This window comes from Solanum verrucosum, unplaced genomic scaffold (genome assembly GCF_900185275.1).
Source record: "Solanum verrucosum unplaced genomic scaffold, falcon-dt-bn FXZP01001028.1, whole genome shotgun sequence".
In the NCBI taxonomy this organism is placed as follows: Eukaryota; Viridiplantae; Streptophyta; class Magnoliopsida; order Solanales; family Solanaceae; genus Solanum; species Solanum verrucosum.
Genome location: NW_026019686.1, coordinates 109,360 through 133,340, shown reverse-complemented (window position 1 = coordinate 133,340; position 23,981 = coordinate 109,360). Strand labels below are relative to the sequence as shown.

At 34.4% G+C, this 23,981-nt stretch overlaps 1 protein-coding gene across 2 annotated transcripts; it reads left to right on the top strand.

The window, feature by feature from the left end:
• The first annotated feature begins 6,333 nt into the window (after window positions 1–6,333).
• On the top strand, window positions 6,334–23,776 carry LOC125836984 (E3 ubiquitin-protein ligase listerin). 2 transcript variants are annotated; one of them, XM_049516151.1, is made up of 16 exons: window positions 6,334–6,495; window positions 6,586–6,688; window positions 6,757–6,819; window positions 7,028–7,105; window positions 8,640–8,731; window positions 9,289–9,391; window positions 10,011–10,163; window positions 10,350–10,999; window positions 11,769–12,240; window positions 12,937–13,397; window positions 18,913–19,645; window positions 19,959–20,667; window positions 20,878–21,905; window positions 22,014–22,472; window positions 22,815–23,045; window positions 23,442–23,776. In XM_049516151.1, exons 1-16 carry the CDS (start codon window positions 6,440–6,442, stop codon window positions 23,667–23,669), a joined length of 5,619 nt encoding a protein of 1,872 aa, XP_049372108.1. In that variant the 5' UTR covers window positions 6,334–6,439; the 3' UTR covers window positions 23,670–23,776. The 2 variants fall into 2 exon arrangements, with proteins under 2 accessions (XP_049372108.1, XP_049372180.1); XM_049516223.1 differs by lacking the exon at window positions 7,028–7,105.
• The last annotated feature ends 205 nt before the right edge of the window (window positions 23,777–23,981 follow it).

Genomic DNA, 23,981 nt, shown 5'->3' with positions numbered 1-23,981 from the left:
TGACCTCAAATGGAGGTCGGTAATTTCCGACCTCCGGAGGTCGGTATTTACAAGTAGTCGCAAATGATCTTATCTTAGTGATGTATGTTGGCCTCTCTGATCTTAGTTGTTTCGAATATGCCTATTTTTAAACTTGACAATCTTGCCTGTATTGTTTTAATCGTTGAATGCCCGTAAATTTGTGTCTGAAATTGAGTAAAATCTTGTGGGGTATGCTTGCATGTTCGTTAGATTGGTAGGGTGAAGTCTGAGTATCCTGTATTTGTGCCCAATGACGTAAATTGCGCAATGATAGAGTGGGTGACACCATTCTTAAGGGCAAAACTCATCAAATGGCCAAATTTGGCAAAACCGGGAAAAATCTGAATATCCCGAGGTGATGGGTGCTATGGGTCTGAACTTAATTTACCTAGTGCATGTTTCGATTTTGTTTTCGGGGGTCGCGGGGTTGAAATTGAGAAGTGGGGTTGAAAACAAGCACATTGGGTCGTTTGGCGAGCTGGGTCGAGCTCGCCAAATCACTTGGTGGTTCGCCTAATATCCTCACATCACCTTTAATTTCAAGTTGTATGTGTTGTTGGCTACTGTAACTTTCTGTGAGACGCTTGATGTCGCAAAAGGCACTCGGCGACTTACCGATCGTCTTTTGTTTCACCTTTTGTCTGCACCCATGAACCCTTACTGCATTGGAACTTTCGGTGCGCTAGCCCTGGCTCGCCGAAAGCTATGGGCGAATCGCCGAAAGTGACCTCCCATCGCCAACTTGCTGAGAATATTAAGTCAATCCTTTAGGCGAACCCGACTTAGCTCGCCAAAGAGATTAGACGACTCGTCGAGTTGATCAGCAAGTTTGTCTGCATCAAGCTTTCTGTGCTTTAATATGAATATTTACTAACTTTTTCCCAATGTTTTACAGACATGGCCAGACCTAAAGTTGCAGGCCGAAACATGCCACCCCGAGGGAAAGCAAAAGGGATTACACTGAATGAGGATGCAGCTGCATCCAAGGGATTACATTGAATGGAATATGTACCAACATATCACTAATATGTTGCAACATACGACACAAGATGAACAAAATGTTGGACAACTGAACAAAACTAAATTTCTACAATCATATGATCAAAATGGTCACAAAAAGAAGAACAAAAGCAATAAAAATGACTCTTCACTGAACAACAACAAAAATGACTTTTCACATATACATTTCCTAAAAATTAGGGTTTTTTTGGATTTGTCGATTTTCTTTTAAAAACAAAAATAATAGGTACCATTATTCAATTTTCACATCTATAGAGCGATTTATTGTTCATTAACCCAAGAAAAGAACTTAGTATCAAGAGTATGTTCTTCGAAATTGTAAAATCTTTCAAAAAAATGACTTACCCATTTTAAGTCGAACACGATCTTCAGTTCAGAAAGAGGAGAGAATCACGACCGGGATGAGAAGGAAGATAAGATAATGGGGAGAATATTTGTGTTGATAGTAGGATTTTCGGATTTTCTAAGGAAGAAGAAGAAGAGAAGAGAGAAGAGAACGTTGGGAGAAGAAGAAGAAGAAAAAAATCTATTTTCTTTTACTTTTTTTTAAATGGTTTGGATAGAATTATAAAAGTTAAAAAATGAAGTGTATTTTTGTATTTTATAAAAGATTAGAAAGTTTTGAAAATGTTAATTTGGTCCCAAATTTACTTAATTACATTTTAAAGTGAATTTGACCATTTCTTGGTCAAAGTGTCACCAAAAACAAAACTCAAACTTAATTGACACTTTTCATTTAATTTTCTCGAGTTTATCCATAAACTTATACTTAAATCTATGTGTATTCCTTAGGTTCTATGAACCTTTTTGGATAAGAATGTATGTATTTATTATGACACCTGAATACAGTGACTTTCGAAGTGATTTCTCAACCTATAAATAAGGTTTTTCATTCACCGTTCTAAGATACACCGAGAGACTTGAAGACATTTGAATAAGAGGATCTCTAGATTCTACTCCCCATATATCTTGTTTATATTTCTTACTAGTTTTTCGACACGTACGTTGCACATGATTACCAATTCAGAAAATATATGTTATAGTAAATAGTATTGCTTATTTAAGTGAAGATTTGACTAATAAGTTTTGCACAACATAATATTGCAGAATCTTTTGTAAATGTTCAATCTGGATCGTCATATATATCTCTTATTTACGCGAACCAGTGAAGATGGTCTATGCAATATTTTATTAGTTAAATGCAATAATGCATATATTTATTTCAGTTTGATGAGAGTCAATCATGTAATTAGTTGTATCTTACTAATACTACCTTATAGACGATATTTATTGTGCATTTTTCTTGTCATCTAACCAGATGTGCTTTGAGGGTGTATTCCACGTTAAACTATTTAGTGTATTTTCTTAGAACTATTTTTGTATATTAATTTTATTTTATAAGTTACAACATAATAGATGCCATTCTTTTTGTTGGCTCTCATATTTGACTTCTCTATTGACTGTGTACATAAATCAAAGATAGTATCTGATTGTCCATAGTTAACTGAGAAATGTTTCTTTTTTTTTACCGAAAAAACTAAAAGTTAAAATTAAAGAATATATTCTATCTGTGAAATCATATATATAATCACATGTCTATCTTACACCCAAAAAAGTTATAGTTCATATACTTCAACCCGCTGTTATAACATATATAGGGGTGGTATAATAATATGAAAAATTATTGGTCTAAGGTTAATATAAGGAAAGATGAAAGATAGATATAATTAATGTAATAACTATGAGAATTCATAATATTATAACTAAAGGATGTAAAAGAGTGTGAATAACGTTTGCAATAATTAGTAATAACTAAGAGAATTTATAATATTATAACTAAAGAATTGCAATAACAAAGTTTCTAATAAATTTTATACTTACATAAATAAATAAGACTTTTAATTAATGTTACCATTTTTTATAGTTATTAGATTTTAATTTAGTGTAGGGACAACATGAAAATGTTTATTCTATATTACTGAATATAAATTTTATTTTGTAAATGATAAATTTTAAATGATTAATATATATCCACATATTTTCAAATTTGTTGTGAGTTGTTTTAAAAAAAAAAGAATTCAGAACATTATAAAATAATATATTTTGAAGTTAGACGATCTTGTTAGCTTTATAATATATTCGCGACATATTTAATAAATAATAAAAATTAAATTAATACAAACTTCAACTGGCATTATTACAAGTCATATGAACTTTTTTTCATGTAAAATACTGAAATTTTTAGAAATAGTAAATAAGTAAAATAAAAGTGCAATGTTTATATAGTAATAACTATTTTGAAGCAAACTTTGTGACAATCCAAAACATATAAGTAACATTGATAAATAAAGTCATTTTTTTGTCTTGAGTATCAAAAACACAAACTGTGACAATTATCTAACTCTTGAGAAGTTTAATAATTTTGGAAAAAGTTATTCAAAAGAATATATCTACATCACAAGAGAAATTATTAACAAAAACAAATGAAATTCGATTACATGTTAACTTCATATATTGAAACATTACATACTAATGTATATGTTCCGTAAAAATATAATTATTATATCATCAAAATTATTTACCTCAAGTACTCGAGGTTATGGAATATACCTTCTTAGGATAGAGCGATTTACTTCATCAAAATAGTGGTACCTCATATTCCGCTAAACGGCGGACTCACTCAACGTCAATAAATCACATGAAACTTTTATAAAATACAAGAAGAAGAAGAGAAGAAGATTTAAAAAAATTGTTGTTGAAAAATGAGAGAAAACCCCTCTATTTATAGTCGGGTAGTTGAACAAGTGTTTTTTGTGTCTTATTTGAAAAGTCATGACCTTTCAGAGAAGTCACAACTCTTCGAACAAGTCACAACCTATTAAAAAGGTCACAACTCTTTGGAAAAGTCATAACTCATCGAAAAATCACAACCCTTTGAAAAAAGTTACAACTTATCGGAACAATCACAACTCATAGAAAAAGGCACAACTCATCGAAAAATCACAACCCTTTGAAAAAAGTCACAACTTATCGGAAAAGTCACAACTCATCGAAAAAAGGCACAACTTAAGTTAGGAATATTATAGTAATTTAACATTCAAGTTAGGAGTTCATGTTTTTAAGGTAATATTATATATATTATATATATTATACTATATTATACTAGGAAATTTACCCGCGCGATAATCTTTCTAAGCTTTTGAACAACCTTTTCAATAATCGACTATTATAAGAAAGAAAAAAAGTGAATTTTAGTAGGTTTTAAGAACATTTCAACAGAAAATTAAATGATTTGATATTATCACATATCTCAAGAATTGTAAATATTAAATGAATGATTAAAAATATCTTGGTATCTAATCATTTTTATCTTTTACATAATTTATCATAATATATGTTTGTTGATATAATTGTCTTGTTAAAATTGAGTGATGTTTTTATGTAGCGATGATGTATCACTTTTTCTATTTTTTTGTACATGAAAAATATAGAATCTGATAATTTTATGGTTAGAATAAATGTACACCACAATAACATAAATAATTTTTTAGAGACAATCTACTTGTCTGAGATCCAACGTTCAACACTTTTCGTTATTGTTACTTTGTTACTCTAACAAAATTTATAGAAGGATAAAAATAAATTTGAAACAACAACAAAATAATATTGTTGACCCTTTTAGAAATTCATTCTTCATCAAACTGTTGCTCTGAAGGCCTTTCTAAATGATTCATCAATGAAACTTTACGACTTTTTCAGAAATATGTACATATAATTGTTGCATTATGAAAGTACAAGTAGATCAAATGTTGAATTCTAGACTCATGTTAAAAAAATATTTCAAACATTAAAATATTAAAAATGGGTCTAACCAAGATAACTCAAATGCTCAACAATGACTTGGGACATGAAGGCCAACAAATCTATGTTAATAGACATATATTTTTTAGCTTAAGATATTACTTTTATTTATAGTAGGTTTTCTTTCATATTCTTCAAATTAAGCTTGCCGAAAATAGTCATTACTCACACAAAAAATATTTAAAAGAGTCGAATGAGAAGGAAAAAAGAAAAACATTAAAAGGTCGAAAGTTTTGTCCAAGTGAGATCATATACATACCAAACGAAAAATGTCAATACAACTTTAAGTGGACAACAAAACAACGAGAAAAACATACATTAAATGGAGTAAACTATTAGATATCGAATGATGATAACAAATCATTCTAACCAGAAAACTTCTTATATTTTGAAATAGCATACCTCAAAAAATTGACCAACACTTCAATCAACTTTCAATCCTTAAAGTATTCATAATACCCACTGATAAAATTTAGTAAAAATAGATAACTTACAATATAAAATCCAAAAAAATTGGGGATGCAAAGTTATTAACTCTCAAATTATTTTTTAATGAACAGAATTTTCATCCTTGTATGTGAAGGAATGACGTTGTTGATGAAGAAATCAGAGATTTGTAAGAGATTTTTTTATTATACCTTCAACACTTCCAGTAGAGAAAACTTGTCTGAATACTCAATTAATGTTTGTTAATATACACTAACAAATACTTATAACAATAACATTGCAGAAACATAAACAACAATTTTTAAAGCATATACTCAAAAACAACAATTAATAATATAAGCATAAATTAATCACTGTAAAAAGCATACCCGTGTATTGATACAAAAATAATGGTGTCAGTGAGCCACTCAATAGGAGCAAAGTACACAAATATTTAACTGTCCAGAAAAAGAAGAAGAAGTTCAGAATTTTTGTTGTTCTTAAATAAGAGAAAATTCCTCTATTTATAGACAACAAAGGGTAGTGTAAACAAATGTTTATTGTGCTTTTTCGGAAATGTCACAACTCTTTGGAAAAAGTTACAACCCTTCGGAAATGTTACAACCCTTCAAAAAGGTCACAACCTTTAATAAAAGTCACAACTTTTCATAACACTTCGGAAAGGTCATAACCTTTCATAAAAGTCACAACATTTCATAAATGTCGCAACTTTTCATGAAATAGGAAGACTAGTTTTGGAAATAAAATAAATTAAAAGGGGATCCTGGTTTATGGTGGCGCTACGTAGGTGGGCCTAGGGTTCTCTTTTATATAAAATAAATATATGATATGATATGATTATATATTATATTATATTATATTGCTTATATTTTAAGACAACTGCATTATTATTCAACTTTTTTTGTCTAATAACAACTATATTAGGGTTGTTTGTTGTGAAAATATAAATATATAAATAGAAAGAAAAAAAGTTTATGATTGAAATTTGGAAGAGGCAAAACAGTGAATTTGGCAAACATATAAATTGTAGTTGGGGTTCGCTCTGTAATCAATTTTTTTCTTGAATAAGGCAGAAGCCGAGGCAGGAATAATGGGGAGACCGAAAGGAGATGGAGCTAGAAGCAAGTCTCGTCCCTCTAGCAGCAGGTCTATTTTCTTTGTTTTTTCATTCTTTCTTGCAGTTTTCGTTTGTGTTTGTGTTTTTTTTTTGTAATATTTGTCATATTGGTATTGCAGTCTTGCTGCTTCTTTACTGCCCCAAGGTTCTACGCCTGTCGGATTTGGAGGCTATATGGGTTGTTCCCGTGTTGACTCAACTGAAGATTCTCCCCCTTTCTTGGTACTACTATTCATCTGGCAACCATAGAATTATGTGTTCACGCCTGACCTAATTACTTTCTTTGTCAGGATATTGACAGTGAAGTGGCACAACACCTCAAGAGGCTTGCCAGAAAGGACCCTACTACTAAAGTAATTTCATTATTCATTGTTGGAATAGAATGGATATCATGTCCGGTTAGGAGAATATGAGAGATGTCAATTAGAAGCAACTAGGAACAGCTGGTTTTAAGTATCATACTTTATGCTTATTTTTGTATATGCTCAACTTCCCATATGCCACTGATTCTTTATTTTTCATATTTGACAAGGCTCATTAAAATTCTTCTTTTTCTAACAGCTAAAAGCATTGGCATCACTATCTCAATTATTCCAACAAAAGACTGCAAAGGAGATAATACCGATAATCCCACAATGGGTATGCTCACTTCTCTTTCCTTGATGCTAGTCAATACCCAAATAGGAAAATCTCTAGGCGATTGGCCATGCTATATCTTATATTACAGATTTTGCACATTTGGTGCTCCTTTTAAAGAACGTGCCCTATGGTATAAGATTGCGATATTTGGGTTTCATGCTTGTTCCCTTCAGCTTTTAAGTAACTCATAGGAAGAAATTTTACCTTTTAAAACTGAATGATGGAATGTTAAATTTCAATGTGGTAAGATTTAGCATTGAGTCCTTCCAAAATTTTGAAGAATTCAACCGTTTTTGGTCCTGAAATATGGCTATATCTAATAAGTTAGGACATGTATCTCCTCATCACTAGTAGCAAACACTTTTTAACCTCTTAATCACCAAGACTTGAAGGATTATTACATTCCTTTACACAACAAAATTTATATTCTAGCACGTTATCATCTGAGAACTCATTCAACACAAGAATTAGAGAAGAGGAAGCATCAAACTTATTTACAATCCTCGACCCACAAACTTCACGCCTCTCTTCAACAAGTGGGAATCCATAATCTCAGGTTTAGTAGAAATCTACAAGATTGGGAGTCAAGGAATTTCAAAGGTTGCAGGAGGTACTATAAAGCATATCATAGTTCCCTCTAATGAGGGTTCAAGGAGACGGGTGCCGGCGATGAGGAGTGATAACATCACAGTTAAATCATTTTACCAGAAGTAGTTGCAGTTACGGTTTGGGTTCCGAGGAAGAAGTTTTTTTTTTTGCATGAATGTTAACGAGGGGAGTGATTCTGATGGCTAAGAATCTTACGAAGAGAATATTACTTATTCTAGTTGGTGTTATATGTGCAAGTGTTCGGGCGAAGAAGGTGATCATCTTTTGTTGCATTGTGAGATGGCGTCGGTTTTGTGGAGGGTGGTCTTGAACTGTTTTGGTCAACAGTGTGTGATGTCAGGTATTGTCAGAGATGTGTTGCATAGAGGACAGGCAATTGGAGGTTGCTCGCTAGCTCATGTGGGTCGTATTGAGGGAGAAAACCAGAAGAGCATTTGAGGGGACTGAAAATGATTTTATACATTTGAGAGATAGCCTTTTGTCTTTGATTGCTTTTGGTGCACCCTTGAGACTCCTTGATGATTGAGTCTATTTTGTAGAGAATCATGTTATGATGTAGATTCTCTACTTTTTGTATACAAAAGTTTTTCCCATTATGTGAATAAAATTATTTACCTTATCCAAAAAATGAAAAAAGGATCCAGATCAATTAAGTTAAAAATTCATTTTGAATTTCTATTTCAGATGAATACAATTTGAATTTGTAAATATGATCACTTGTATAGTGGTTATCAAAAAACATATGCTCACTCATTTATATTGCTGCTCTGGGAGAGATGAGTCTATGAGAGGTTAGGTGCATCCATCAGAGTGTTGGATTGTTGAAAGTACGGAGTGTCTTACTATATTTTTTTCATGGTTTTGGTGGCATAATTGCTAGTTACACTCACTTAAGTGGCCCTTACTCCTCTGTTCTTCCTGTTAGGCATTTGAATACAAGAAGCTGCTACTGGATTACAACAGAGAGGTTCGACGAGCAACTCATGACACCTTGACAAACCTTGTTGGTGTTGTTGGGTATGTACTTATCTTATATAAGTCAGAACTAGATATAGTTAGTTTCTTGGTTCTGCTACATGGACAAAAGTCTAACTTCGGAGTAAATTAGTTATGATGACTTGTCTACAGTTTCTTAATTTATCCTCTTTTTTCTTTATTTTGATGAAAACTGGATAGTTTTTGAGCTGCTTGTTAGCTTCTATAGATAGATTGCACCTGCTGGCAGTTATAGTGTTATTAGTTAAGCAACGTGTTGACAAACACTTGCATTTTATCAAAATTAACTCCTAAATCATTTAGTGATTGGGTGATGCAAATGATACCTGTGTTAGCAATAGTTCTTTCTTCTCCATTAGTTGAAGCTTGATTCATAATTTGGAATTTTTCTTCTGTTCCAACCTCTAGCATATTTAAACTGCCCAAGTCAAATCAATCCATTTACTTTGAAATGGATGGAGTATCTTTTACAATCTTTTGTCACAATTCATACCATCGATATCTTTTAAACATTTGGTTGCTTGCCGTCCTTTGCTCTAGGTGATTTTCGTGGTCTTTTCCTTTTCCTCTTTTTGCAGAAGAGACGTTGCTCCATATTTGAAGTCTTTGATGGGACCATGGTGGTTTTCCCAATTTGATTCTGCCTATGAAGTTTCCCAAGCTGCAAAAAGATCATTTCAGGTTCATGAGTTTCACAGAAAGTAACTTAACTGTAAATTTACTACCCTTTTTTTGTTAGAAGTAAATTTACTACCTAATTGCATGGTTTCCTCACATGGAACATGAAGATAAATAAACTTCTTCTAATTGTACTATGCACCAAAATTAAATTGAAGATCAATGTGCAAGCGTATGAGTGTGGTGAAGTGAAATTATAAACAAATTACATGTGACAGTTTCTTCATAATAACTTGTATTGGTTAGACTTTGTTTATGTTTGACCAGTTCTGCATTGCTCATCATGGCAAAAAAAACATATATGTAGAGTACCTCGTTATAAAAAAAACATATATGTAGATACCTACTCTGTTAATATGCACCATTTGAATCTTTTTCTGAATGGATTGGTGTTGTGATCTACACTTTTGGAATCCAATGGCATTTTATGTAATCTGTGGAATTTATAATCAATGGGCATGATCTGAATGATCAAGGAGATGCTATTAGTTCTACTATATTCTCTCTGTTTTGTTGATGAACTTCTTGACTTAGTTGTTTGTTAACATACACCAAAATAAAGTAAAACTTTCAGCTGTTCAGTTTTCATCACAGCCTTACTGCCATATGTGAATATTATCAGGCTGCTTTTCCAGCACAAGATAAGAGACTAGATGTCTTGATTTTATACACATCAGAGATATTCAGGTACATTGAGGAAAATCTAAAGCTTACTCCCCAGAGCATGTCAGACAAGAATGTGGCATCAGATGAACTGGAAGAGATGCACAAGCAGGTAATATCTGTTTACATTTAGTGATTGCCTGAATTTCTCCTTGGTGCTGACAGATGGAGATACCTGCTTACTTGTCAAAAGATTTAGACTTCTCGCTGCTTCTCACATTTGATTCTTACAATCTTTTTTTTCCCACTCCACGTTGGTCTTGATTTATTTTCTCTCTCTTACTATAATTGATCCCAGGTAGTTTCTTCATCATTACTGGCGTTGGCCACCCTTCTTGATGTTGTCGTCACCGCACAATCTGAACGGCCTGTTTCGGAAGCCGAGTCAAAGCGTGCTTCTAAAGCCAAGACCATAGCTATTTCATTTGCTGAGAACTTGTTATCTACTCATAAGTTATTTCTGGAATTTCTGAAATCTCAGAGCTCTGCTATTCGCTCAGCAACATATTCAGTCATGAGAAGTCTCATAAAAAATATTCCTCATGCTATCAAGGAAACAGACATGATACATCTTGCAGATGCAATACTTGGAGCTTTTCGGGAAACGGATCCCTCATGCCATTCATCAATGTGGGATGTGATCTTACTGTTTTCGCGAAAATTTCCAGAGAGTTGGAGTAGCTTGAAGATTAAAAAATCTGCTTTAAGTAGATTCTGGCATTTTCTTCGAAACGGCTGTTTTGGATCGCAGCAAGTATCATATCCTGCTCTCGTGTTATTTTTGGATGTTGTACCTGCACAAGCAGTTGAAGCACAGAAGTTTCTTCTTGAAGTTTTCGTGAATCTGTGGGCAGGAAGAAGCTTGAGTTATTCATCACAGCTAGACCGTCTTGCACTTTTTAAAGCAATAAAAGAATGTTTTCTATTTAGCCTGAAAAACACTGATAGGTGAAGAGTCCACTGAACTTTTCCCTTTGAACTTCTGTGGTCCTGTCAGCTGTTTTTTTTAGAATTGGTAACATTGTATTCTTCAGCATTAAGGATATGCCGGGGACCTTTAGAAAATCAGAAAAGAACAAAAAGCATAATACTTACAAGGATCCTAAGAATTCTAAAAGTTGATCTGAATTCTCTAATCCTATCTCTTTACACCAAAAATATAGCGAAACAATGCAATTCCATTTAACCTTGTGAATGAATTGGATATATCTTCAAAATTCCTACTATTTCTCTCCTTCCACACTGTCCACCAAATGCTATGTGGAATTAAATTCCACCAGGTCTTCCGTCTCTTGCTACCTCCTCTTCTGATCCAACAGCTTGGTATATCAGCTGTATGTTCTGGCATAGTCCATATTACTTTTGAAAAGTTGAGAAGCATGGACCATATTTGTGTTGTGAAAGTACAATGTAAGAATAGGTGACTATTAGTTTCCCATGTCTTCCCACATAAAGAGCACCAAGGAAGTATGATCTTTCCTTTCCTCAAGACTTCATGTGTCAAGCATGCCTTTCTGTTGTTATGCTTCCTCAAATCTCTGATGCCCAAGCCACCTTTATCATTTCTTTGCAAAACTGTCGCCCACTTGACCAAATTGTATCCTTTGTTCTCTTTGCAGCCATGCCAAAGAAAATCTGTGCTAAGTCAGCTTTGTATTGTTATGTTGAGAATTGTTTATTTTAGTTTCTGTGCTCAGATATGTATTCCTTCTTTCAGGTATTCTGATGCAGCAGATTCCTACAGATTTCAGCAGACACTTACAGATCAGATTCTCTTAAAGCTGCTGTGGCATGAATACCTATTCTCTGTCAGCTCGAAGAACCAGGAGAGGGTCTTTTCTTCTATGGATTTTTCTTCTGGTGGTATTCAACCTTCTCATCAGGCATCAAGACAACTTAATGTCAAAGTTACAGAGGGTTATGTGCAAGATCTTGGGAAATGCATTGTTGAAATCCTTTCGGATATCTTTTTTCTGGAACCTAATTTGCTTTTGCAGTTCTGTTCAACATTCCAAGAGACCTGCCTTGGTGTATTTCAAGAAACAGACAGTTCTATTGAGAATGATGAAGGGGTGACGGAGTTCTTGTCAGTAGTGAATCAACAAGCAGTAAGGAAAGGTGAAACTTGGCCTCTAGTTTATTTGGTGGGACCAACATTGTCGAAGTCATTTCCCTTGATTAGAACACTTGTAAGTTATTCCTTGGTAATGTTTTCTTTTGATAGTGTTTTTGTGAGTAGAAAATAGTTTGGGCTGTAAACCCATAAAACAGAGGAGGACAGAGTGTGAGATGGAAAAAGGAAATTTGGATAAGTTTGACAAGCCTGTTCCTATCTAACACTAGTTTTCTCTCTCTGCATTTTAACCCTTGAAGACACAAACTTGCTGACCACTTATTTTAGTGAATATTCATAGCTTAGCCTTCTTTTTAGAATTAGAACATTATGTTTTGGGAATTAATTGCTTTTAAGGAAAGACCCAAGATTTCTGTAGCTGCATATTGTTGGCTTGTTTATGATTCACTACTGAATTCCCTGGATAAGGTTAAGCCCAAATCCAAACTCATCTTATCCACAATTGATTCTTTTGTGGTTTTCGCCATATTCCTGAATCCTGCCTGATCAGTGATATGTATGCATTTGTATTTGCTCCTTCGGGAATAGGTAAATAAAATACTCTCACACCTGACCCTAGCAAAAGTTGCTTTGATGATTCTTTTTACCAATATCTTTCAGTTTCACTTTGATTCTCTCATATGAGTTGTATTATCTAGGATTCCGTTCTTCAGTATAAAATGATTCTAGAATTCCTGCAGTGGGAATTACTGTGGCTTTTATCAAATGTTTTCAGTTTCACTTTCATTCTCATATTGGTTGTCAATTCTAGGATTCCCCTAATGCAGTGAGATTTATGGTGGCTGCTGTCTCTATATTTAGTCCGCGGAAGATAATTGAAGAGATCTTTTGCATTGAACCCGAAGGAAGACAATTCTTGCATGTCTTCAAGGAAACCTTTATCCCATGGTGCTTGCAGGCTAACAGTCCCACTACTAGCATGCGGCTAGATCTCTTGCTTTCGTTACTTGTTGATGAATACTTAGCGGAACAGTGGGCTAGCATCATTATGCATGCAACAAATTTGGAAGAACTGAAATCTGCCGATGGGATTGTGAACTCTGATTGCCTTTCTCTATTGACTATGCTCATTGAAAAAGCAAGAACTAGCAATAGAAGCACTGTGCAAGTTCCCTATGCAGCCCATTGGCACCATTATCTGTTGGATTCTGCTGCCGTTTCTGTTGTTCAAGCTTTTCCACCTTTTGGAACTTCCAATGTTTCGTATATGCGGTATGTGAAAAATACCTGAAATATTTTCTTCACACATATCTTGCTCTAACTCCTTCAATTTACTAGATAGTGATTATCTAGCGATAAAGTGGTTGCATTTTCCCATTTTAACTTTGATATCTAATAAGTTATGTTGTGGGTGTCATTTCCATATATTTTAAAAATCATTTGAACTATTGTTGGGTCCAGTATTTTAAAATGCAGGGGCGTGACGCGAGGCATAAGCCCCGAGTCACGGGGCGTACATCTTATGTATATTCAATTTTATAATTTTATTACTAAGAAAATAAGCAAAAGTAAAACTTTCAATGATTTTACAAATAAATTTTAATAAATAACCAATAATATACAAAAAAAATATTGTAATTATTACCTGGGAAAGATATTAATAACCAATAATATAGAAAAGTATTATAGTTACTATTTGAGAAAGGTAATAACTAACAACACAAAATATGATAATAGCCAAAATAATCTTTAAAATGAAACCATCATTCATCTTCACATTTACTAGTCCTTCCCACCCTCAAGTAATATTTGTACGGATTATTTTTCATATATTTTAAAGAAGAAATAGGATAAAAAGTGTTAAGAGTAACGACAAAAAATGAATAAAGTTGTCTCAGGAACATAGTGCTATGAAAGCTCTATCTTATCAATTTCAGACACGATTATCTAAAAAATTATTTTTAGCAATGTCATTTTCTATGGAAGTTAATTTGTACATTTTAGAAAAAATCACTACAACCTGAAAAAAACATGATAGCATAAAATATAAAAATATCATTACATTAATAATAAAAAATATGCTATAAAGCAAAAACTTAAAAACCAAAAAAAATAAATTACTCCCGGAGAATACGTTTTTACGCTCGGGGTTGATGACCCAAATTTTAGGACTTATGTCCTATAGATCTACGTTTTCAATTTGCGCCCTAGAGCCTTTTTGGTACGCCTCGAGACTCGCCCCGAAAACGTTTGAAAACAGTGATTGGGTCTACCATATTATTCTACTATAGTACTGTTTTGTTACTATCTACTATCTATTGTTTTTTACTATATCCGTCATTTCTTTTACTTCTGTTACTTCTTCTGGACTACTTTGAACTATTTTCCTTGAGCCGAGGGTCTTATTGGAAACAACCTCTCTACCACTGAGTTAGGGGTAAGGTCTGTGTACACTCTACCCTCCCAGACTCCACTTTGTGGGACTACACTCGGTATGTTGTTGTTTGTATTATTGGGACTAAGAATGATTATCTTTTGCTTTGAAATTTTAGTAATTGTCTCCTGTCTCAAAATTGTATAATGAACATCTCAATGTGCTATACGACAAGTAAAAGCTTGAGTTAATAATTGATATCAGAATATTTTAACCTAAATTTTATGCTACATATCAAATCTTTGGGCTCCTTGATAAGAAGATAAAAATCTTTGCCCTAACTCAATCCCAAAAGATCCAAAAAAATAACTCTTGAGATGAACATTGGCCAACATTATATAAGGAGACAATAACCCATACACTTATAACACCCTCTGCATGAGGGTGGGGGATTGCATATCGAATCAAAACAAAATTTCCAGATTTTGATATGCTATTTGGCTTAAGTTTTTGAAAAATTATGTATGGTATATGGTATTTAGGAAAAAATGCCGAGTACCAAGACCGTATCGAAATACATGCTAACTTATACAATACACATATTATAGATTATAGGGAAAAGGGCCTGATATACCCCTCAACTTTGTTATTTGGAGCTGATATGCCCCTCGTTATGAAAGTGGCTCATATATACCCTTACCGTTATACAAACGGCTCACATATACCCCTACAGTTACAAAATGAGCTCACATATACCCTTTATTTAACGGAAGTGAAAAAGTTAGTTTTAAATTTATATTTTTGACTTTTAATTTTCTTAAAAATTATTTAGGGGTATATATGATTCTTCTAGCAAAGTTCAAGGTATATTTTAATCTTTTTTATACATAAATTATTTTGTGACTTCTTTTATTATAATTATTTGAGTTTCTTATTCTTATTTTATTTTTTTCTTTCATTCCTTAGTGTAAAGAAAAAAATTTAAAACTATTTTTTTGTGGCTATATTATAATTTAAAATTTTATTTTTTTGGTCTATATTGTAATTTAATTTTTGTATTTGAAGAAAACAATTTGGTCATCTATAATAAGTTTTATAAGAATATTAGTGAAACATAAATAAATTTGACCATCAAAATAATAAATCTAAATTAGTCATTGAAACAAAAAAAAAAGTAAAAAAAAAATATATGTTTGAGGAGGATTAAATATACTCATATGGGATTATATTTTTTTAAAAAAATAATAAAAAATTAACCTAAAATTATTTTTTTTCATTTCCGTTAGAGGAAAAGGGTATATGTGAGTCATTTGTATATAAGTAGGGGTATATATGAACCACTTTCATAACGAGGGGTATATCAGCTCTAAATGACAAAGTTGAGGGGTATATCAGACCCTTTTCCCTAGATTATAACACTAATATAAAAGGCCTAATATTTTACTTCCTTTATCCTTAGATTCTTGGGTAAAGGGTTAAATATGCCCCTAAACTATTCGAAAAGGTCTAGATATACCTCCGTTTAAAGTTTGGCTCACTCATGCCCTCACCGTCCAACTTTTCGTCTAGATATGCCCTTACGGGCGTTAGTTGGCCTGCTGGACATTTCCAACTCATTTTCCATTTCTTAAATGCCACATGGAATTGTCATGTCATTTTGACTTTACCACATGACATTTATATGAAAATGGAAAGGGATCAATTATGCCCCTAAAAAATTCGAACCCATAAACACCTAAACCGACCCATAAATTAACCCCCCTTTTAAATAAACTATCCGACCCGTTTTCAACAATTTTGTTTAAATTTTTATTTTTTCGGTAAATCCCGAAAATGAGTAATTGATTAATAAAAATTATGAAAAAAATATAAAATTAACGCCAAAAATTCACAAATAAATATAGTAACCTTAAATTCAAAAATTTCAACAATTTTTTTTAATTTTTATTTCTTTCGGTATTACTCATTTTCGGGATTTACCGAAATTTTTTTTTAAAAAAAAATTGTTGAAATTTTTGAATCTAAGGTTACAATATTTATTTGTGAAATTTTGGTGTTAATTTTATATTTCTTTTCATATTTTTCTTATTTTTTATTAATCAATTACTCATTTTCGGGATTTACCGAAAAAAATAAAAATTTAAACAAAATTGTTGAAAACGGGTCGGGTAGTTTATTTAAAAGTGGGGTTGATTTATGAGTCGGATTAGGTATTTATGGGTTCAAATTTTTTAGGGGCATAATTGATCCCTTTCCATTTTCATATAAATGTCATTTGGTAAAGTCAAATTGACATGACAGTTCCATGTGGCATTTAAATAAATGAAAAATGAGCTGGATATGTCCAGTAGACCAACTAACGTCCATAAGGGGATATCTAGACGAAAAGTTGGACGGCGAGGGCATGAGTGAGCCAAACTTTAAACGGAGGGTATATCTAGACCTTTTCGAATAGTTTAGGGGCATATTTGACCCTTTACCCTAGATTCTTTAATCCAGTGTTTTTGAGAGCGTGAAGTGGCAAACAATGACAAGGCCCCGCTTTGCTTAGAGCGTGAGCCGTGAAGCGAAGTGCTCACTTCATTCGAAGTAAACACATTTTCTTTTTTTAAAAAGACCAAAATAAATCTCACAACACAAGAAAACACAAAGAGAAAAGGACAAATAGATAATAAAATTAACAAACTCAAAAATGAAGTAGAATAACTTAAAATGTTAATCAAATTAACGAAGTGAAGAAATGAAATAGTAGAGCACCTGGGAAAAAAGTAGAGCACATGACAAAAAAAGAGAGAAGAAGACGAAAAAAAATAAAAATAGATTCAATTGAATTAAAATACCGAGTAGAAGAAATAGAATAATTTAAATTTCAATTATAAATCAAGCAAAGGAAAAACTAATAAAGAAAATATAAGCTGAAGAAGTAATGAAGCTGAGAAAAATAAGAGAAGAAGAGAATGAAAAAGAGCCACAACAACAACGAGAGAAATGAAGAAGAGAAGAGAAGAAAAGGCCATACTTAGAGCTTGAAGAAGAAAAGAAGCACTAGGTTGCAACCAGAGCAGAAGTTTGCCACCCTAATTGCAGTTGCAGAAGAAAGTCACTTTAGAAATAGTACTTCTTCTCCTTAAACTGTCCAGCTTTTTAGATAAAAGTTAAAAGGATACGCATCCTACAGCTTCACACTTTTACCCCTAAAGTGGGCGCTTCTTTCATGTCGCTGTGATTCATACCTGTGTAGCGATATACCCCCTGCCTCGTGTCGCTTCTTGCTTTAAGCGAGGAAGCAGGCACATTCTACAACACTGTTTTAACCTTTCCCACCTTTTCTTCGCTACCTGCCTTTTACCAGAGATAGATAGTGTCATTCTTATGTCATTGCTTGATGAATCGCAGATGGAATATTGTGATAATGAGAATTAAATTCAAAATTTCCACTGATCTTTAATTTTCTTTTTCCTCAATGTAAGAGATCCAATCCAGTTCGGATCATTACCACCACTTCAACTGTTTTTGTTTTGCAATTCCTATATACTATATTCAGAACTGATGGTGGTCCAGTTCCAAAGTTCATATATGATTAGGTAGATCTTTCCTCTTAACTTAGTCTAGAAAATGGGAAGCTCCGAAAAGCACTTTCTTTAGTGTTTTGTCCAAGATTTATCTCTTAATGACAAAAAAGAAAGTATAACTCTCTATCCAAGCTGAACAATTGAAGTTACCAAACCAAAAAGATAAAAAATCAAACCATACCAACTTTAGTAAGTATTGGTATTGATATAGCATTTCAAGAAACCAAATTCACAAACTGAATAGTCTAAAAGCCATCCAAACTGGCCAACGAACAACCCTACTCTACATCTAAGTTGCTCGGACTCTCCAGAAATGTTGCCGTACCCGCATCGGATCCTTCATGTATACACTATTTTTTGAGGATCTGACACGTACCCATCGATATTTTTGAAGAGTCCAAGCAACATATCTCTACATGCTAGAGTTGGATATCTGGAGCATGATTAAAAGAACATGGGCCCCAACGTCCTATACATCAAGGATAGGATGAGCATGGTGTTGATGCTGTGAGGGTTAACTGGACCACAAAAATTAACTCATTATATGAGGGTTGTCCACTACCATATAAGGAGACAACAGCCCATTTCCTCAACCAATATGGGGAACAATAGCACTCTTATTAAGTTTAAAGACTTTATTCTCTAGGATGACGACATGTTTATCTTCTGTAATTTGGAACCTGTGGTTATAGTCTGTTTTTGTTTCCCATCTCAATATCTAGGCTTCAGTGGCATGGAGGTGTTGTTCATTTGCTTAAGACTACAGTTAGTAGCACAACACTGACAAACCCTAATTTTTTGTTATTGTTTTATTTTGGGTTGTTTTGTTGTTCTGTTGCAGTGCTGTTCTGGGTGGCATAGCAGGAGATGATGAAACAAAATTTCTGTCCCAAAGTACACTAGTACTAGTATTTGAGGAGGTTCTTAAGAAGTTGACAGTTTTCATGATGGATTCTCCCTTCATATGGGTCAAGGACATGTGTTCTGTAATACCTGTCAGAGACAATAACACTGAACTGGGATTTGAACCTTCTATGGATGTTAATGAGATGGTCGATTTTGCTTTTCAAGTGCTTGATGGTGGCTTTTCTGCATTGAAATGTTTGCATCATGAAGTTGAGCTGCTTTCAGGAATCTTAGCTGCAATGTTTATAATTAAATGGGAATGCAGCATGGCTACTGTCTTCAACAATGAACTTGGTGAAGAATCCACAGAAAAAATAAAGTCAAGGTTGGCTTCTTGTGAGCTAGTGCATGCTCTCCATCGCAAAATTTGTAACCAGTTCCTATTTAGTATCAACCTAGATAGTCGAAAGATCCTGGAAAGCATCTTGGTCCAGACTGTAAGGAGTGCTGTGCTTAAGGATGAAAATATGGATACTGCAGAAGTCACATCTTTATGCTCTCACTGGGTCCTTGAACTTCTTGAATGTCTCTGTCAAGATCAGTTTGAGGAACAAAAGCTGTTAGACAGATTTCTAAGCCAGGATGATTCTTGGCCTGCTTGGGTTGCACCAGATATTAAAGTTGGGAAAGGAGCAGCTTTGGTGAAAACTGAGAGTGCTTCAATTGATGTGAGTGCCCTTCCCGCTTAAGTAATTTATATTGAGCAGTTTTGGGATGATCTTGTGCACCTACTTTTCTATTCACTGATATGTTCTTGTTGGAAAAGAGGGAGTTACAGTGAGGTTTTATTTTTTGACACATTCTTGTTTCCTTTTTTTTATGAAGTAAACATATTCTTGTTAACTTTCTCATTCAACTATTTAGTTTTATAACATTTTGTGGCATCGTTTTAGCTTTTCCAAGGTGAGTTACATCATGCTATGCATTCACATTAGATCTATATTATAAGATCTCATAGTTTTGTACTTTAACTTTTTGCAGACCCCAAAAGGTACCAGGTTTGTTGCTCTGATAGACAGACTTATACCAAAGATGGGGTTTGATAAAATCATTGCTGGTGCTGTTTCTAATGTGTCTCCATCTTTAACTGAGGATCATAGTAATCAACCTACCACAACTCTGCAATGTCAGTATTCCCGTGCCTGGCTGGCAGCTGAAATCTTGTGCACTTGGAAATGGAATGGCGGCAACGCCTTGTGCTCCTTCTTACCTTATCTCTGTGAATATTTAAATAGTGAATGTTATACGCCTGAGGATGAGTTGTTAGATTATATTGTCACCATTTTGCTCGATGGTGCACTTATTCATGGGGGAGTTGCAGAATTGAGTCTTTCAAATTTATCTCCTGTTACAAATGCGGAAAATATTAGAGAACCCTTCCTGAGAGCTGTTGTATCATTAGTGTCTAAACTTTTTGAAGATAATGTATGGGGGAAAGCCAAGGCAGTATTTCTTTTCAATCAGCTTTTGAATAAACTCCATATTGGTGAAACAATAAATATAAATTGTTTGAGGATACTTCCTTCAGTTATGGACGTAATCATTAGACCCTTGAGTGTTTCATTCGGCCAAGACACTGCAAAATTGCAGTCTGCTTCTTCTGACTGTTGTGAAGTGCAACAGGCTATCATGCACTGGCTCCAGCGAACACAATCTTTTCCACCCTTAAATGCATGGCAAACGACAGAAGGTAAATTACTGCTCTCTACAATGTGTCAATTTTCTAAAGGATTTAAACAACATAAGAAGTAGTCAAATTAGTGCCTTGATTTGTAGCAGAGATATTTGTTGGCTTATGCATCTAATATCTGATTTCTTTTCTCAATCCATTTGACTTAAACATATTTCACAAAATCTGTAACTTATCCGTTGCAAGTGTAATGGAATTTGGTATTTTCAGATATGGAAGTTTGGTTTCACCTTGTTATATCCTGCTATCCTGTACGGCAAATTGAAGGAGCGAAAGGGCTAAGACCAGAAAGATATGTCAGCTCTACTGAGAGAATGTTACTGTTTGAATTATTTCAGAAGCAGAGAAAGAATTCAGCATTATCTGTTATAAACAAGCTGCCGGTTGTGCAGATTTTGTTATCAAAAATGATTCTGGTTGCAGTTGCTTATTGCTGGGAAGACTTTAGTGAGGATGATTGGGAGTTTCTCCTATACCGTTTTAGGTGGTGGATTGAAGCAGCAGTTGTTGTGATGGAGGAAATTGCTGAGAATGTGAATGGTGTTATTACGGATGGTTCTAGTTGTGAACATTTGGAAGTTATGCTGAAGAGGATCAACGATACCGTTTTAGTGGACTCTTCTCCAATAAAACTCGGAAGCAATGCTCTAATTGGATTTTCTTCATTTTGCAATTTAAGTGGTATTGAAGCAAAAGAGCCTGTTGATGTTTCTAGTCCCTTGAAAATTGACAGATGGGAGATGGCCAAACACCGAATTATAGAAGCTGTTCTTCGGTTGTTCTTTTCTACTGCTGCTACCCAGGCTTTGGCAAGTTCTTATAGTAGTGAAGCTTCTTCCATTGTAGCATCGTCTATTCTTGATCATTCTCAGTTCTGGGACTTAGTGGCTTCACTGGTTGTCGAGTCCTCTTCAACTGCAAGAGAGAAGGCAGTAAAATCAGTTGAAATCTGGGGCCTAAGTAAAGGGCCAGTTAGCTCTTTGTATGCAATGCTTTTTTCTTCCAAGACACTTCCTTCCCTAAGATGTGCTGCTTATGTTATTCTTTCAACTGAACCTGTGTCTGACTTATCTTTGTACACTGTCGAGAAGACATGTTCCTCTGGTGGAGATGCCTCCAACAACCAGGATACTGACGGTTCTGCTGAAGAAAGTCTCCATCTTAGGGCAGAAGTTTCTTCCATACTGGAAAAGCTACCATATGATGCTCTGCAAATGGACTTGCTTGCATTTGAACGGGTTAGGTTTTTGTTCCCCTCCCCCTTTGGGCTTTTTTTGCTTCTTCAAACCTAATGGAGAAGCATGAATAAACCACTTCTGTTTGCTAAATATCCTTCAATTTTTCAGATAAAGGTCTTTCTAGCTTGGTCTTTGTTACTTTCACATGTAATATCACTACCATCATCATCACCCCTGAGGGAGAGAATGGTTCAATACATTCAAGAATTTGCTACTTCAACAGTGTTAGATTGCCTTTTCCAGCATATCCCTTTGGAATTTTGTGTACCATCAAGCTTGAAAAAGAAGGATTCAGAACTTCCAGCTTCAGTGTCAGAAGCAGCAAAATCTGCAACCCGTGCCATCACTTCTAGTTCTGTATTATTTTGCTTGGAATCGCTTTGGCCTGTCAGACCAGAAAAAGTTGCTTCACTTGCTGGTGCAATTTTTGGCCTCATGCTTTGTGTTCTTCCCGCTTATGTTCGAGGGTGGTTTAGCGCTATACGTGACCGTTCTACTTCGTCTGCTATTGAATTTTTCACTAGAGCATATTGTAGCCCCCCTCTGATTATGAATGAACTCTCTCAGGTACGAATGTCGTCCTTACGCACTTGAGATACTTGAACATTTATTGAAATGAATTCATGAAACACTTACCAAAATAAAGGGAATTCCAGGGGTTTTCCTGAAAATCTGAATCATTTTTATTTTGAATGTGGTAGGGTCATATATTTCTTTCAGTTCCTGATGTTTGCTAGCCAAGTGACTGGCAAACTGGCTGCTATAGAATCTTATACTCTCAGTTAAAATAATCCAGTCTGGATGAATATAAAGTACCTGTACTTGCTTGTGTTTGTAATCTTATTTCCAGCATAAGACTTATGTTCTTTGCGACCATAAAATGCCTTGCTGACCTTCATTCAAATGCAGATTAAAAAAGCCAATTTTGCTGATGATAATTTCTCTGTCACCGTGAGCAAATCTGCTAGTGAAGTGGTGGCTACCTACACAAAAGACGAAACAGGAATGGACCTAGTAATTCGTCTTCCGGGATCTTACCCTCTGCGACCTGTGGATGTAGATTGTACCAAGAGCCTTGGCATTAGTGAGGTTAAGCAGAGAAAGTGGTTAATGTCAATGATGTCATTTCTTCGTAATCAGGTGTCTCCCACTGACTTTGGATCTGTGCATTATTCTCCCATCCCACCCTGATCATTTCCTCTATGTCTCTGCTCATTACTGTAATCTGTCAGTCTCCCATCTGTTATATTTGAATTTATTGCCCTCGACATACATAGCTGTTACATTTAATATTCTGCTCTTTGATCATGCATATGTTTCTTGCTGAGGCGCGCGCACCTTTTAACTTTAAAATGTCACCCTTTTCTTTTATATCTACCATTTTTTTAGGTATTGGTATTTTACCATCTTTGATGTCAATTAACTGCTGAGTGTAAGTTGTGTTTCTTGAATGACCTGCCAGCACTTGGATAATTCTCAATGATCCTGCATACACTTTGCGGGCAAAGTTGATGACCTATTTTTCCTACAATGCAGAATGGTGCCCTAGCTGAAGCCATTTGCATATGGAAGCGCAATTTTGACAAGGAATTTGAAGGTGTGGAGGAATGCCCCATATGTTACAGTGTCATTCACACTTCAAATCATAGCCTCCCACGGCTAGCTTGCAAAACCTGCAAACACAAGTTCCATTCAGCCTGCCTCTACAAGTGGTTCTCTACTTCTCACAAGTCAACTTGTCCATTGTGTCAATCTCCTTTTTGATGTATCGTTCAAAGTGGTGATGCCTTAGTGCCGTAAAATGTAATTCACCCTTTGCCGAGTTTGGTGAATATGACCATATTTGTGGGTTGCTATACTCTTCCTACAGCTAAATTGTAAGTGCGCTCTCTCTCCCCCTTTCCCTCGCTCTTTGTGTTTTTTGTGTGCATTATTTTCTTACAGGGCTGATTTTTCTTCTAGAAAGACATGTCTGCTCATTTGTATATATAGAAGCTGCTGACTCGAACAGCTAACAATCTCAATTCTCAGATAAAGGAAACCAACCAAGCTTCCTGACCACACAAGAAGAATATT

Excerpts from the sequence above, each read along its gene's own strand:
- LOC125836984 (XM_049516151.1), top strand. The coding sequence starts at position 6,440 with ATGGGGAGACCGAAAGGAGATGGAGCTAGAAGCAAGTCTCGTCCCTCT. Across the intron at positions 6,496-6,585 it reads TCTCGTCCCTCTAGCAGCAG|TCTTGCTGCTTCTTTACTGC; the intron begins GTCTATTTTCTT and ends TTGGTATTGCAG. Across the intron at positions 20,668-20,877 it reads TGCATGGCAAACGACAGAAG|ATATGGAAGTTTGGTTTCAC; the intron begins GTAAATTACTGC and ends TGGTATTTTCAG.